The sequence below is a fragment of the Betta splendens genome, chromosome 1 (genome assembly GCF_900634795.4).
Source record: "Betta splendens chromosome 1, fBetSpl5.4, whole genome shotgun sequence".
NCBI lineage: Eukaryota > Metazoa > Chordata > Actinopteri > Anabantiformes > Osphronemidae > Betta > Betta splendens.
Window position 1 is genome coordinate 3,330,636 of NC_040881.3, and position 15,892 is coordinate 3,346,527.

General features: G+C 49.8%; 1 protein-coding gene across 1 annotated transcript in view; it reads right to left on the reverse strand.

Annotated features, from left to right (window-relative positions):
* Nucleotides 1-15,892, reverse strand: part of elfn1b (extracellular leucine-rich repeat and fibronectin type III domain containing 1b) — a 67,756-nt gene that overhangs the window by 7,258 nt on the left and 44,606 nt on the right. The window contains 1 exon segment of the mRNA XM_041071997.2: nucleotides 51-810. Coding sequence (XP_040927931.1) covers nucleotides 51-340 — 290 coding nt within the window. The 5' untranslated portion in view covers nucleotides 341-810.

Here is a 15,892-nt window from a genome sequence, read left to right on the forward strand (position 1 = left end):
GGTTCAGCGAACAGGAGGAAGCAAAGTGTAGACGGTCGTGCGGCTCTCACCTGTTAATGTGGGCGGGGATGGCTTCGTACGGAGGCTGGTTCATGCTGCAGATAGCCAGCCACACGAATCCCTTCTCCCCTTCGATGAGCCAGCAGTCAGCTGTTACCACGGGCAACCGCATCACCGACAGCAGGGCGAGCCAACGGATGAAGGAGCTGGCGGTGGACAGGACCACGGACGAGGAACCTCCAGTCACATTATGTCTCTGCCGTCCCTGTCCTGTCCTCTGGGCCATTTGGGATGTCGTTGCAATATCCACTGGAGAAAGATGTCCAGAGACGCTTGCCATCTAACATTTATTCATGCAGGACGGCGTCATTTGGAAGGAAGATCGGACTTATTTGCTTGATGGTGGTTGGTTGAGCGGTGGGTGGCTGCTGCCTCTTTCATCAGGTTTGTGTCTGCTCGGCCTTTGCTGTAGTCACAGCATGGTGACGCGTCCCTGTTCCTCCCTTAAACTGAAATTCTGCCGACCTCGTGTTAGTGCTTCAGGTTTTATTTCATCAGGAACAAGTGCAGCAACGGGATGTATCGCTTCTTTGGCAGTACGTCGTCTAGGTAAATGGTGTCGGTGGCTTCGTTACTGGTGCTCATCTGATTTGTTTTGTATTAGCTGCTGAGTGGAAGTGGTGCTGGTGCCAGATTGGCTGGCGCTCATGTCTTCTGTGGAAATCTGCATCTCTGATTGGACGAGCACCTCTTTACTTTCCTGCTTCCACTCATCGCTCGCTGCTCTGTGCTTAGTGTGAGAACTTGTTCCTGCAGAGAGAGAGCGAGCGAGCGAGAGACAGCGAGCGAGCGAGAGAGGGAGAGAGAGGGAGACAGCGAGCGAGAGAGAGAGAGAGAGAGCGAGAGAAGGGAGGAGGCCATTAGAAGAGCATCGCTAATGAAAACAGTGCTTTACTTGGTGAGATACCAACAAACACAACCTTGTTACTCGCATGATGAGATAGTTGTAGATCTGTTATTTAACAAAGCGTCGTGCACAAACCCCCAACGCACAAATCACACAATTTCTGTGCTCAATTAGTTCACACACTGGTGCAGACACACAACCAGCACCTGCACATCACAGGGCTCCATATGCACAGACACGTTCTGTGCCAAAGCATCAGCCGCGGGTCTTCTTGGGCCCGGGCTAAGAATGGCTGTGGCTCTGATACTGTACCTAATTAATTAATCTGCTCTAAATAAAACACTTGCTGGGAATAACAGCTGATGCTTTATGGAGCGGCTGTGACAGAGGGAGGTGGGGACCAAAGGTTCCTGCGAAGAGCTGCAGAGTGGCGAAGCGGAGGAGGAGGAAGAAGAGTGGGCGCATGAGAGGAAAGATGTTGGGGGGAGGGGGGGTGATGAGACAGAGTGGAGAGGGAGGGATGAAGGGGTGAGGAGAGAAAGAGGCAGTGATTCTGTGAGAAAAAGAGGAGGCTGTGAGGAGAGCGGCGCATAGAGTGGCTCTCTGTCTGTCTGGGGAATTCGCTGGAATAGTGGCTCACTCTTCTCTTTGAGAGCGTTTCTCCCCCAGCTGTGAGAGCAACAAACAGGATGTGACATCACAGCGGTGAGGGCGAAGGGGTGGGGGGGGCAGGGGGTCCAGTCCTCCTCAGCACCGGCCGATGGCGGCGGAGCTAAATGACAGAATGACCTAGAAAAGGTCCTCGACCAGCTGCCGTCTTTGTGTTTACAGTGAAGAAGAGGGAAACCTCTTTCTTGGGCCTTTTTATGAAGATTCACACAATTATGTGCTACAGAATTTCAGCCTTTTATCCGTTGAAGAACAACTCTGTTAAGTTCAGATGCTCCACTGATCGTTGCAGATGCTCCTTCCTTTCATTCATCTCTGGACCAGCTGCAGCCGCCACCACCCCCTGAATGACCCACACCAGTTTATTATAACAGTTATGATATTTGATATGATGCTTTGCTCCACATATTCATCAGCTTCATATAAACCAAATGTTATGATGTCACACCTCTGGTCGATCGTCTTATAGACGTGGCATTTAACATGACTCCAGCCTTTGTAGGAAATTAAGCTCTAAACGACAGCTGTAAACATTGAAAAGCCAACACGATGCTGCAGCTTCCTCGCCTCTTTAAGTAGAAATGTATCGTGGTCTACGCCAGCGTTTGTGTTTCTGTAAGCACAGCGTGAGCTTTTCAAGCCAGTCAGCACAATGTGTGAGCGATGGTGAGACTTCCTCCCACATAGAGACAAACTAGCCAGTTAGGCCACCGGAGAAGGGGTCGGAACCGCTGCCAGCAACACGCACGCAGGGACACACACGCACATGGCTGTACACACACACACACACATGCACACACACACACACACACACACACACACACACACACACACACACACACACACACACACACACACACACACAAACACACACACACACACACACACACACACACAGGTACGCACAGGGACACACACACACACACACACACACACACACACACACACAGGTACGCACAGGGACACACACACACACACACACACACACACACACACACACACACACACACACACACACACACAGAGGAACGCACAGGGACACACACACACACACACACACACACAGAGGAACGCACAGGGACACACACACACACACACACACACACACACACACACACACACACACACAGAGGTACACACACACACACACACACACACACACACACACACACACACACACACACACACACACACACACACACACACACACACACACACACATACACAGGAAGTGTCCATTGTGCTGACCAAGGGTTAGTCTCCGTAAACAAACATGTGGCTGCAGCGAGGGAGCGCTGACTCCTCTGCGTGACCTCCTTTTGTTCGGAGGCAAGCGATGCTAAAGGGCCCGAAAACAGAGCAGGGAGAGACGCGGCAGCAGTTAGCGACTCGCTCTTGACCTCCTTTTGCAGTAAATACATCTGTAGCAGCTACTGTAGAACGAGGCGGGCGGAAACGCTTTCCCGCTCTGCATCATTCATGGCCGTCACTGCGTTCAGCCTCACACACTGAGGTGCTTGGTTTGTTCGCCTGCTTCAGGTGCAGCTGCACCCGGTTCGAACCCACGCAGGCGGGAGCTCATTGCTCTCCATCCTCCACGCGTGTCCACGCTGCTTCACACCCAGTCAGCAACAGCACAGACCGAGCGGCCGCAGACTCGGAGCCCACGGGTCGTCAGCTGCGTCTCCCTCCGGTTCCGACGGCCCGTTTGCTCGTCTCCGCCCGCCGCCGCCGCCGCCGCGTCCGTTCCTCTGGGCTCAGCGCCGCTGAGAACAGCCATGTGGATCCTTCCAGCACTCAGCATCATGACTGGCTCGCTTTCCGTTCATGTCACACTCAAAGATTTATAAGGTACAAAGCGGCGCGTGGAGGAGGGCTGAGATGGACCCGAGCCCGGCTTTACCTGCAGCTGCTGTTGGATCAGAACACAAACCCTAGAAATGGAAAGGAACCACCCATTTGTAGATTTACAGCTTTAAGACAATAGTTATGATTCTTTCCTCTCACAACAGGTGAGGCAGCGTACGCACACAATGATCCTGCACGCACAATTCACAGGCACAACAAGGCAGAGACACACTCGGCTCGTGGGCAGCGAGGCGTCGCACGCGCTGCCAGCGCTGCCATTACTATTCCAGCGGCGCCGAGCGGAGCTGCACGGCGCCGTCCACAGAAATGATGAGGCCACGAAGACAAATTACCCATGATGCCTGTTTGGGTCGGCAGCTGCTGAGAACACGCGTTGTGTCTGTTTACGTGTGCAGGAGGTGGAGGTCCTCTGGGGAGAAGGCAATGATGGACGTTCCATGATTACTGTCCAGCAGCAAAGGAGGAAGACGTGATGGAAGCCGTTACGATAACGAGCCTGATTCATACAAGAAAACCACAAATACAGAGGTTTAAAGAGGAATGGGGTTGCGTTCATGCACCAAAGGGCCAGAGCTACTTACACATGACAGATGTAGTAAAACTCCCCAGTTCCTCCATTCCACAACTCCAGAACAGAAGCGTTCCCTCTGACCTATGACCCCTGACCCCTGGCCATCAATGTGAATCATTCAGTATATTCTTGATTCTAATTAGGCCAAATTCAATGCAATTCCCTCAGAATGTCGTGGGAACGTTGTGAGTGGGAGACTGACGCTGCAGCAGCTTCCCAGCAGCTCCTTGCCTTTCCTTTATTTTATAAGCGACGTTCCTGTTCCTCCCGCTGCTCACGTCTCCATCAACGCGCCGGAGACGCGCCGGCAGCTCTGCCACGCCGTCTGTGCAGCCGTGACTCGGTTTAAAGGCTATTTTAGGCCTGCGCCGCAGTAATTCAGGTATTTATGTAACCCGGACGTAAGTAGTACAGAGTTCGTCCCTTTGTTGCCTGGAGTCATGTCAGAGACGTGCGAGATGGTCTTCATGATGCTTTGAGTTCATCGTGTAAATTTATCTGCTTAAAGGCTTGAAAATTCTCTGCCGCAGTTCAAAGCCTTTGTAGGAGCTGTGAGATGAATCCATGGGAGTTGTCATTGCTCTGAAGAAGCTGTTTTTTTGCCGGGCATCTGTCTCCGTCTATTCGTCCAACTCTACGCAGCTCTCATCTCTGTAGTTACAACTCTCTATGTGCCGTGAGTGCTGCCAGGTTTTGGTGTTTTTGGAATTTTCGGTTTTGGTGAAATATGGATTCAAGCCCCAAAAACAACATCTAACCGCAAAAGTGAATGACTTCCCTTCGTCTGCATTTTCACTATGAATCTTATTGATTCCCCAGGACTCAGAGGTGTCAAACTGTGGACGCGCTTGTGAAGAATTAATCTTTCCCCGGCGTCTCGGGACCTGGCATCAAACCGCATTACACGGTCTGCGCTGGGAAGTACAAAACTGTTCGCCCCCTGGTGAATATGCACACGCACACGTTACAAGGCACAAGTGACACGGGACAACTGTGCAATCGATGAAAGTGAGTCATCCGCGTTAGATTAGATTACAGGCCGAGAAGAAGTGAGGAGGAAAGGAAGGAAGGAAGGAAGGAAGGAAGGAAGGAAGGAAGGAAGGAAGGAAGGAAGGAAGGAAGGAAGGAAGGAAGGAGGAAGAGAAGATAAGAAGGAGGCACGAGAGCGAAGGAGATTGGGATCAAACAGGAGCTCGCTCTAAGGCCGCTCACAACCAGAGGAGGAATCTGCATCCATCTGGCCCCCGAGCACGTTTCATCCCCCGCTCTCACCCAACCTCCCTCCCTCCCTCGCCCACCTTCCGCTCACCTTCACCCTCCGTATGACTTTAAAGCAACCAGGGCTTCGGTATCTCCCTGCTGGGGGGAGGAAGCTAATGTCTTTACTTTACTTGGCGTCAGCTGCCTGTGAGGAGGAGGAGGAGGAGGAGGAGGGGGAGCCGGACGGGTGGCGGCGGCTGTGACGGAGCGAGAGGGCCTGAGCTGACGTCCGGACGCGGCTTGATAGACGTTTCTATAAAAGATATGGAAACACGGAGCGTGACGAACATTTCCATTATAGCGGCATTCGTCTGCCTGCGCCGCAGCCGCGGCGTTGACGGAGCGCGAGCTCGCTGCCGGGGAAGGTAACGGGGACAGAAATGGGAAACGCAACAAATCTATTGTTACAAGCTCTTCCATATTTCTCATCACGATTCAATGTTAGTGCCTGATGTGGCTCTTTCTCTGTCGGCTGATGTAAATCGCTCGTCACTCCCTGCAGAGAGAGGCCAACACACGAGGTGCCGTCGCTGATCCTCGGGCGTAAACGTATAGTTACATAACGTGTTTAGTATTCACAGAGGAGGGAGGGGAGGGAGGGGGAGGGGAGGGAGACGATGGGAGGTAGAGGTGGAAGGAGACGCACGGACCAGTCCTTGATTTTAAGTCATTATCCTTGACAAACAGGCTCAGATCTAAATCTGATGTTTTATTATCAGGACAGCGAAGCTGACTTACATTCAAATGTGGCCTCAGGTTCAGAGCCATGAGCCAGAATGAGTGCCTATAGTACACACATTATAGCTGACAGAAGACTTTCACCTCAGGCTCCATTTAGTAAGTGTCCTGCAGCCACAGCAATGAGGCTAAACGCCCCCTGATGAGAGATTGTTGTGTCAACTACTGTCTGCAAGGTCAGAGTTAACTTGGTGTCAGCTGAAATGTAGCACGTCGCCCTAACGAGCTTCAAAGGTCTCAACAAAAACACTACTACTGTACGACTCCTAGTAAAGATAACAATACTACAACATGGAACCCTTCAACCTTTAGCTGCGCTGCGTGACCTTCCATTCACACATTCAGGAAAGAAATGTTTGTGGTAAATAACACAATAATAAATGATTTTAATAGCCACTTTTGAACCATTCACCGTCACGTTACGTACCAATAACTAATTATAAATGTATCAGGTACAATAAGTGGAATAATGCATTGATAGCTTCATATTAGCTTGTTTTTTTAAGGTCTTAATTTCACAGATTTTAGATTAAAAAGTCAGAGTAACTGTTTATTACTGAGGTCACAGCCGGTGCTGGATGTACCACACATTTACTGCTGCCTTGGACTCAGGTGCTCCTCGTGAAGCGTCCAGTGAAGGCATGTTCATTCAGCAGATCAAAGCAAACACGGCAGCTTATCACGGGCCGCAGCGATCGGGTCCGAGGCCACGGGCGATTACTGCAGCTGTGAAAGCTCCAGCGCGTCACAAAAGCGCTGCAAAAACCCGTGCAGACGTGAGAGACGCAGCGTTTGGGGCTCGGAATGTACATCACGAAATTACCACCATCACCTGTCACACAGAGACACACACACACACACACACACACACACACACACACACACACACACAGGTGTGATGTGTGTGCATGTATGTAGTCTGCCTCTGTCTCTCTGAACAGGCAGGAGGCCAAAGAGGGTTTTAACACGCTTAATGGGATTTCACACTCTGAAGTACACACGCGTACACACTCTCGGACACACACTAATGTTGAAGATAAACATGTCTGAAAGCTATGTGTGATCCCAGACAAACAAACACACACACACTCCCACACATGCACACTCTGATATAAAAGGATTTGTCAGGCTCCCACATTGTACACATGCAAAGCTAATGCACTGCAGCGTTCACACACTGCTCCTCACTCATTTGCAGGACGCGGCTCCACACACCTGCCAGGACGGAGCTCAGGGGGGACGCGTCGCGGCTGCAGCGCCCGCTCGTCCTGCGGCGAGCGCTCACGGCTGGCGCCGCGTTGGGGAGGTCTCTCCCCAGGAACGCACGGCTTTGGAACCCTGACCCTGAGACCGTCCGTCTGTTGAGCTGCAGCGTCGACTCCATTCGTGGATTAAAAACATGCCTTTTACTTTGTCAACTTTTTACTTTGCGTCCACAGTCAAACCCATTTTCCCTATTTTCACTTAATGGGTTTCCAATGCAAAGAAATATATACAGAAGAAGTAAACAATAAAAAGGTTGAGGTCCAGAGAGGCCTATTATAACTTCAGTAGCTGAGACCAATGTCAGTCACATCACTGTCATCTGATATTTGATATTTGATGAGGAGCCGAGTTGAAATCAGACGTTTTCTTCCGTTTGATGCCGAGTCTCTGGTGACGCACGCTCCGACTGTAGCTGCCAACTAACAGAAATGTGTTCATGACTATTAGCTACGTTGTGTTTTTCTCTTTTCATATCGCACCTTATAATTCTCGTGGGTTTTCCGTCACAGCGAATAAATACGTTCACAAACAAATGATTTCGCTTTGCTACAGTTTGGTTTAATCAGATGCTAAATGTGGTGAATCCAAGCTGCCAGCCTCAATGAAGGAGCCATTTACTCACATTTCCACCTTTCCAGCACAGCAGCACTGAGGATTGAGTACTCAGAAGACTGATTTGATGTCAATTATCCCTCCAACAGCACATCTGTTCCACAGATGATCCTCCAAAACAGATGTGTAATGGGATGAAAGTGGTGCCCAGAGTTTTGTGAGTGGACGTCCCGCCCCCAACGCTCGCACCGTGCTGTATTTATCAGCTGGGTTTAAGAGAAGGCTGTAAAATATGGCACCGCTGCACTGAAAGAGTGAGTGAGGGCAGAAGAAGTGAAATTTCCCAGTAATAGAAAGCAGGGCTTATGTGCTCTGCTAGCTGGACCGTGTTATGGCCTGTCTGAAAACTTCTGCAAACTTTGGCTTTGGAACTTCAGCAGACAAATGGCTGCGGCTGCGTTCCATCACTCCTGGAGGAACGCATCCCTCTCCCTGCGTTCCTGCCTCCGCCGCCCAACGAGGAAGCATCGCTCAGACACCTCCAGCTGTTCATTTCCCTGCTGCCTCCAAACGTGCAGTCAACTGTAACAGGTGATGGAGGCGACGGCAGCGCGCGCAGCTACAGACGCGCTAATAGACACATTATGTTGTGTGTTTCAGGCACCAGCGACTGAATGCGGGAGGTCGGGCGTACGTGCGTGATGTAATGAGGTGCTGCTTTCACCTGCTTTCCAGGTTGCTGCTGAGCCGACAGCCTCTGAAGGAAACTGAGGTAAGCGACGCCGTGATGCAACCGTTGTGTGAGTCTCAGTACACAGACGCCGGCATCTCCACCGGCTCAGAACCTACGAATCTGACACCGTCACGGGACCTCGTCACAGGTCATATCCACCCTTCTGTGCTTCTCTACGGGGGTTCCTCAGGGCTCTGTTCTTAGCCTCGGTTCTATCATCCACTAACGCTGTCACTTCTGAAGCAGGAAAATTTAAAAACGAATCTTATTCATTAAGCATTCAGCTTCATATGCTGTATTTGTCTTATTTATATATAATTATATATCATATGATATGATATACTCATAAGGAATAGCACCGATGTCAGGTATTTTCAATTTAACTTATTTGTATTCAAGACGTTTGCATTTGACTGAACCTTTGTAATAACAAAATGCGACTCTGTTTTCTCCATTTATTCAAATTGATCTTGTTTTTAAAAGCAGATGAAGAAGCACTGAATTAAGTCTTCTTTGTTTTCACAACAATTTGATTACAGCCTTTGTTTTGTGGGTCGGTATTAATGTTGCATCTTAACATTTTGGCCCACATTTCTGCCATAATGCACCTCCCACGGTTCTGGCCTGGAGCTGGGACCCGGCCACACAGGAGAATTACAGCAGCTGTCTTGGCTGCACTGCCATAAAAGCTCATCTGTAGTTTTTAATGCTTTTTCCAAGATTGCACTTGGCAATTTTGCTCACTGGCTGTTTGGAAGGTTTAATGTAAGGCAATCATGTAACATAATGTCCGCAAACTGCACACAGCTGGACAATACTTGTCAAACACTATTAGCTGAGTCTATTTTTCACTTGACGGAGCTCTGACTCATCTCTCTAAGTGAAACTATGCTTTTCTTGAACCCTCGATGGGAAACTTTTATGAGATACTTAAGAAAAAGAAAAGGTCACACTGGTGAACGTAAATCATTAAAATGTTACATAAAAATCTCACAAACACTTTGCGAGGTCTGGTGCTGGAGCAGCAGCACTGGGTCCACGGTCAGGAGACACTGGTGGATTTCCCACTCACTCAAAGCGGCAGTGACTTGTTAAAGCAGAATAAATTGACTGTGTCTTATTGTGTCTGGAGTTCTCCTCTTAAGATGCTCCACTTTATACAGCTGATAAAAGTTTAGTTCTTTGTAGATTTACATAAGAAATCTTGCTCCGGGCTTTTGTGACAGAGCAATCAAACATTTCCTAAAGCAGCATCCTTCATCATTTCTGATGGCTGGTTTGAATCCCTTATTATTCTTTGTATAAAGCTGCTCATCGTTATATCAAAATGCATGCACACACACACACACACACACACACACACACACACACACACACACACACACACACACACACACACACTAGTTAGTGTGTTTGCACTCCATTGTGACAGCTGGCTTCAATCTGACATCAGGGGTGTTTTCCTGGTGATACAGTATCAACCACTTAAACACCATCGAGACCCATCAGCTGCTGCATCACATGTTTACACGACATTCAAACCTGTCACCGCTTGTAACAGAGTTTCTCCTCGTGTGTCTGTGTTGATTGTTGTTGAACAAGAGAATGAACATAGTTGTTTACGCAGCTGTGCTCACACGTAAATACATTTGTGGGAGTAATTGGTTCATTGAACCCAATTCCCTTTTACCCACTGATGACGTCACCTTTTCTGAGGTGAGCGGTGTCTGACTGATTAAGTGAGTGATGTGAGAGGCGTCTCCTGTTTCCAGCATTCATAAGCATGAAGGGGGAAAACATTAGAATATAGCACCACCATCTACATCTGTGAGCTCTGAAACGTGGCTCTAATAACAGTAAAATGCTGGACAGCGTGTGTTAAGCAGGAAACTAAGAGATATATTAGCCAATATTTGGGTTTTGAGTTTAAACAGTTAAAGATTTACTTACAGAGCAGATATTGATTAGCTGCTGTAACGCAGCCGTTGGTTTGTGGGATGTCGTTGAACCCGCTGCCCCTCATTCTAAACACAGACTGATGCTGTAGAGTGGAAGCAGCGTGAGCGAAAGCAAAGGGAAACCAGCGTGTTTTACCTGACGCCACGGCTCGTAACAAGAAACAAATGAATGGGGGAATTTATTATGTGGCAAAAATACAGAGCAACGAGAATACAGTTATAAGACGAGGAGCGCGGTGCTCAGTGTGTGTCCGTCTGGGTAATGGAGAAAGCAGAGATTGATGGAAAGGTTAATCATCCCAGACAGACGTATGTGCTGCTAAATCAGCATTAGGTGGAGTCTGGCTCTGTGTGTACGTTGGTGTGTCCATGCTGCTTAAGCTGTAATGAGAGGGTGTCTGCCACTTGATTGGCCATGGGAGGGGGGGGGTCAGTCAGGCATCATGGGAACTAGCAACCTCATTATTCTCAGTGTGTGGAGACGAGACAGAAAAGCCAATCCGCCTCCCGCCGCGTTGCGAACGTGTGGGAGCGCTGCTCTCTGACACGTGAACGAAGCGGGTCGCGGCCGCGCGGAGGCCGACGTCCGAGGTCGAACCCTCGTCAAGGTCGTTTCGCGGGAACGTGATTGGAACCAAATCCCACGACACCCGGTGAAGCTGGTATCTAAAGCCTCGTAAATCTGTTGACCCGCTGACTCGGCGTCGCTGAAGCGGCGGCGAGCGCTTCACAGGACGCCTTTAATGCACAGCGTCTCCGCGTGTCCATACATAAAACATGATCCTGGGGAAACAGCGTTGGTGTTTGTTTGCAGGAGCCTCACGACGTGAGCGAGGGGAGGAAGTCACAGTTACTTCAGCTAAATGAGGTAAGCGTGTGAAAGCGGCGCTGACAGACACGGGACCGGAGACGTGAACAACAGATGGCGTCGCCGCGCGATCTGTTTGCGCTGGTCCTGCCTTTATTTACAGCGCTTCTGGCAAACGGCGTTCGCAAGGTAAAAATAATCACGCGGCAAAAATACAGGAAGGGGAAGCAGGTGTGTGAGGTTGGACGCCATATTGGCAGCGACGCCATGTTACATGAGTCACACTGGGACTGGGGCCAAGAATGGAGGTTCGTGAGGAGCGCTGAACTCCAAACCCACCACTAGCGAACGAGCAGAGAGCGCTTCCTCACGCAGCCGTGACCTCCATCGCATCACACCTTTGTTCACCGTGAGCCAGGTGTCACCATCACCACCATCACCACCATCACCACCATCACGTGAGCATCGCCCAGCGTCGCTAGCGAACCTGCGTCTGCATGTGAGAAAGGCCCTGCAGCCGGTTTCCAGCCGCGGCCTGTGACCTCCGCGCTGCTAAACGTCAGCGGTGGCTCTGAATGAGCTCCCGGGCGCCTTCGGTTCTCTGGAGAACCGCCTCCTCAGCGGGCGCTGGAGCCGCTGCATCAGAGCTGCGTCTCCACGCTGGCGTCTCAGCAGGGGGCCGTGAACCTGCGCTACGCCCCTCACATCACACTGAGGAGGAACAGGCTGAAGATTAAAACGTGTGCAGAACCAGATTAAACACATATTTCTCCATGTTATGGTCTTGATCAAACTATTTCTAACTATATCCACATAAAATTGCTCAAAAGGTAAAACCCACAGTATGAGCTGCTTTTTGAATATGTTTACTTGATATATATAATTTGGAAATGCGCTGCCTTCATCGTGGAGCTACAGTACATTTACCTGCAGACATGATGCATTGCCCATAAACTAAGTCATTAGCACTAAATCACTTTAGATTTGCATCTCTCATTAATTAAGACATTCTTGTGAAAGCAGAGTTGCAATGAAACAGGATAAATGTGAAGTAATAACTGAAACAAGAGACATCATTCTATAACAACAACAACAGGAACCTGATGGCACCGGTCCAGATCAACAATAAATGATGTGAGCTGACAGCTGAGACACAGACACCACGATTGTTCTTAGGAGTTAGAAAACCAGTGAGGTCAAACAGATCAGACGCACGATTATTTACTGTTTTTGATCTCTATAACTTATGAGTCATTCTCTGTAGAATAGTTTAGAGGTCTGCTGAAGCAAACAGCAGCTTCTGGAACCGAACACAGGTCTCTGAGTCTCACCAGTAAACAGAAGAGTGATGCTGCAGCTGAAAAGCTCCGCGGACCAGAACCGAGACCAGCGACAGATCCTCGGATCTGATCACGGTCCAGTTTAACGATCTGATCACGGTCCAGTTTAACGATCTGATCACGGTCCAGTTCAATGATCTGATCACGGTCCAGTTTAACGATCTGATCACGGTCCAGTTCAATGATCTGATCACGGTCCAGTTTAACGATCTGATCACGGTCCAGTTCAACGATGTGAGCACAGTCCTCTGCTCAGCACTGGACAATGGGAACGTATTGATAGATGCTTGAGCCCTTCTGGATTAAGAGCAGACGTTTGGGTTAATATGATGTGAACCTTGCTCACGACGGAAAGAGCTTCACAGCTCAATGTTCTGATCTGGGACCAGCCCACAGTCGAAACCGTCTCTCCTCGGCAAAACAATGGACCGCAGCAGCTTTAGAAGCTGCAGATTCAGGGTCCGAGCACTTTACCTGCAGACACGTGTGTCTGCGTCGATCACTCTCACCTGAAGAAAAGATGCGGATTTCCGCCCGCTAATCTTTGCTAATCTCCGCTGGCGCAGAGCGTGCACGCGCGCCGGAATCACACTCTACGCGATCAATTAATGACCGCTAACGTGCGCGTGTTTGGGAGCGAGGAGCTGAAACACTCGGCTTCTCGTGGACTCCGTGACGTCACTCGTTGGCTCCAGCACCTGAAGCTGGACTTCATCGCGCCTCTTTGCGTTCGCGTCTCCTGTTTGTTTTCCTGGTGCGCGGCGCCGCGAGCCGATCGTATGTCGCGTCGCCGAGGCGTCGCTGCGCGCACGCGGCGGATGCGTGGGCCCGCGTTAAAAGTGGGAGATGTTTCCCGACTGATTGTGATCGTCTTTCAACTGTCAGCGGACTCGGCATCAAACAGCGTCAGTCTCGGTGTCGCGTCTTTCATCGCCTGCCACCGCCGACACAAACCGACGCACGCGCGGTGACAGGGCCCGTGTCCGTCACGTGCCGGAGCCGTGGCTGAGCTGAGCTCGCGCTCTCTGTTTATTATACCGGACGTTACCGGTGTAACCGCTGTGCGACACGCGCTCGTTGGGTGATCGAGGGGAATCCGTGATCGGCTGCTGCACCGGAGAGACGGAGGCCGTTGACGCGTGACAAACGTCTCCGTCTTTTCAGCGGCTGAAGCTGCGAAGAGCGGGCGTCAGCGTCCTGCACCTAGAAACAACCAGGATTCATGCTCTGATTACGGCTAATTGAATAACCGACTTAATCAGGGATCAAACGAGGAGACGATACGTGCGTCTGACCTTTTCACGTATTCATGCAAGGCTGCATCCTGCTTAAATAACAGGGAGCCATTATGAGAAAAGCTGTGTCTGTGTCACAACCAACACGGCTGGAGACCAGACGCTTCTGCTTCTCTACAGGTCCAGTGAGTTGTGATTGACACACGGAAGCTGCTTGTCAGTGTTTGTGGCCACTCCAGCGCTGACGTTAGAGTGTGACACGTTTGACCGTTTCCATTACCTCATGTTCTTCATTAAACATTCCTCCCTTTGCTCGTTCCCCTCTTCGGGCGTCAGTGCCTCATAACGTCCTTCATAAAAGCAATTACATGGAGAACTTGGAATAATAGTGTTACACCTGAGTTTTAATTTGAGGGCACTGCTGCAGTTTGTTTGCCTGCTTGTTTTTGTTGTGCTGGTTCGTTGATCCACTGCAAGGTCTTCCTTTCAAAACATCACTGTTTTTAAAAGAGAGGAGCATAAGGCATAATAATGAGATTTTTACAGCAAATTATGTCACTATTCATACATTAAAGCTATACTAACACTTATTTTTGAGAGACTTCTAGGACGACTAACGACTTTGTGCAGCACAGGAAGATTTATTGTAGAAGGTGGAAGGACGGAAAGGTTAGAAGACAACATCTTTATCTTCTAATGCAGAGAAATGCCAGCGAGCCTCGGAAAAACAAGTCGCTGCAACATTTAATAAAATGTCTTCATTTGACTGGAAATCCGCCACAAGGACTGAAAACACACATTTCCTGGCGTGGCTGTGATCCTGTCTGTATTTAGATTGAGGTTGGACAAAACATATTGATGTTTTCCAATTGGCAGCGTGGCACCTGTTGGGCCGGTGGACGCGTGGATGACTCCGGTCCGGAGCCGAGCGGCCGCTCCATCGATAAACCAAGATGGATCCGCTCCGCTCGCTGCTCCGGCTCCTCTAATTTACAGCTTTATTGGAGCCTCCAACGAGCTCAGAGATGTTGGACGGCGTGAGCGCAGTTAATCAGGCTGTGGGGGTTATATTAGCGGAAAGTACCGGGTCTCTATCCTGGATTCGACGCCATCTGTCACAATGAGAAACGGACTCTTAAAACGTGCAGGTTTCACAACAGGCAAACTTACAATGCTTTAAGAGGCGACTTTCACTTTGAGCCTCGTTTGCTTCGCACCAGGTTTCTTCTGGTTTGCACACAACTGCTGCCGCAGGAATCACGCTATCCTCCGAGTCACGAACCCATGCAGACGAGCGCTGTCACAGCTGGACCGGTCGGTCCTCCAGCTGTTTGCAGCTGCTGCCTGTCGCCGCACCGGCCGAGAAGCAGACACTAAACCATCCGCATTGTTCAAATATAATACCAGTTTTTATGATTAAATTAGATGCAGGAATAAGATTAGGGACAATGTCCCTGAACATCAAAGCAAATCCGCTGCAGAGCAGCTTCAGAGGCACAAGCGGAATCCAGGGATCAAGCAGGAAGCGCTGCTGTGGAATCGAGCAGCCGCGTGGCCGAGCTGCAGCGGTTTCATCACTAAAGCAGCTCCGCCACAGGAAGAAGCTGCTCCAGGTTACTGCTCCCGGAGGAGCTTCAAGCTCTTATTAAAACACAGCTTCACCTGTTGTGTTGCCTGTTGTGTATTACAAAGGTTGTAACTGATGACGACATCATGTCTGTTTTTGTACGGACGTGGAGACTTTCCGCTTTAAACAAATATCGCATTTCGTGTATTTATCATTTATTCATCAGCCCACTAGACTCTACAAGTGAGCATCACTCGTGTCTCCTGTCAACTTTATCTGCTCCTCTCTTATCTGAAATCCCACATTTCCCAAAATCACTTGTCCTCCCACCAGCTGTGTTCACACCCAGACACCCCTCATCCTCTTGAACGTCCCCTCTCTGCCTTTGCTCCCTCTCTCTCTGACACTAAAGCGTACGC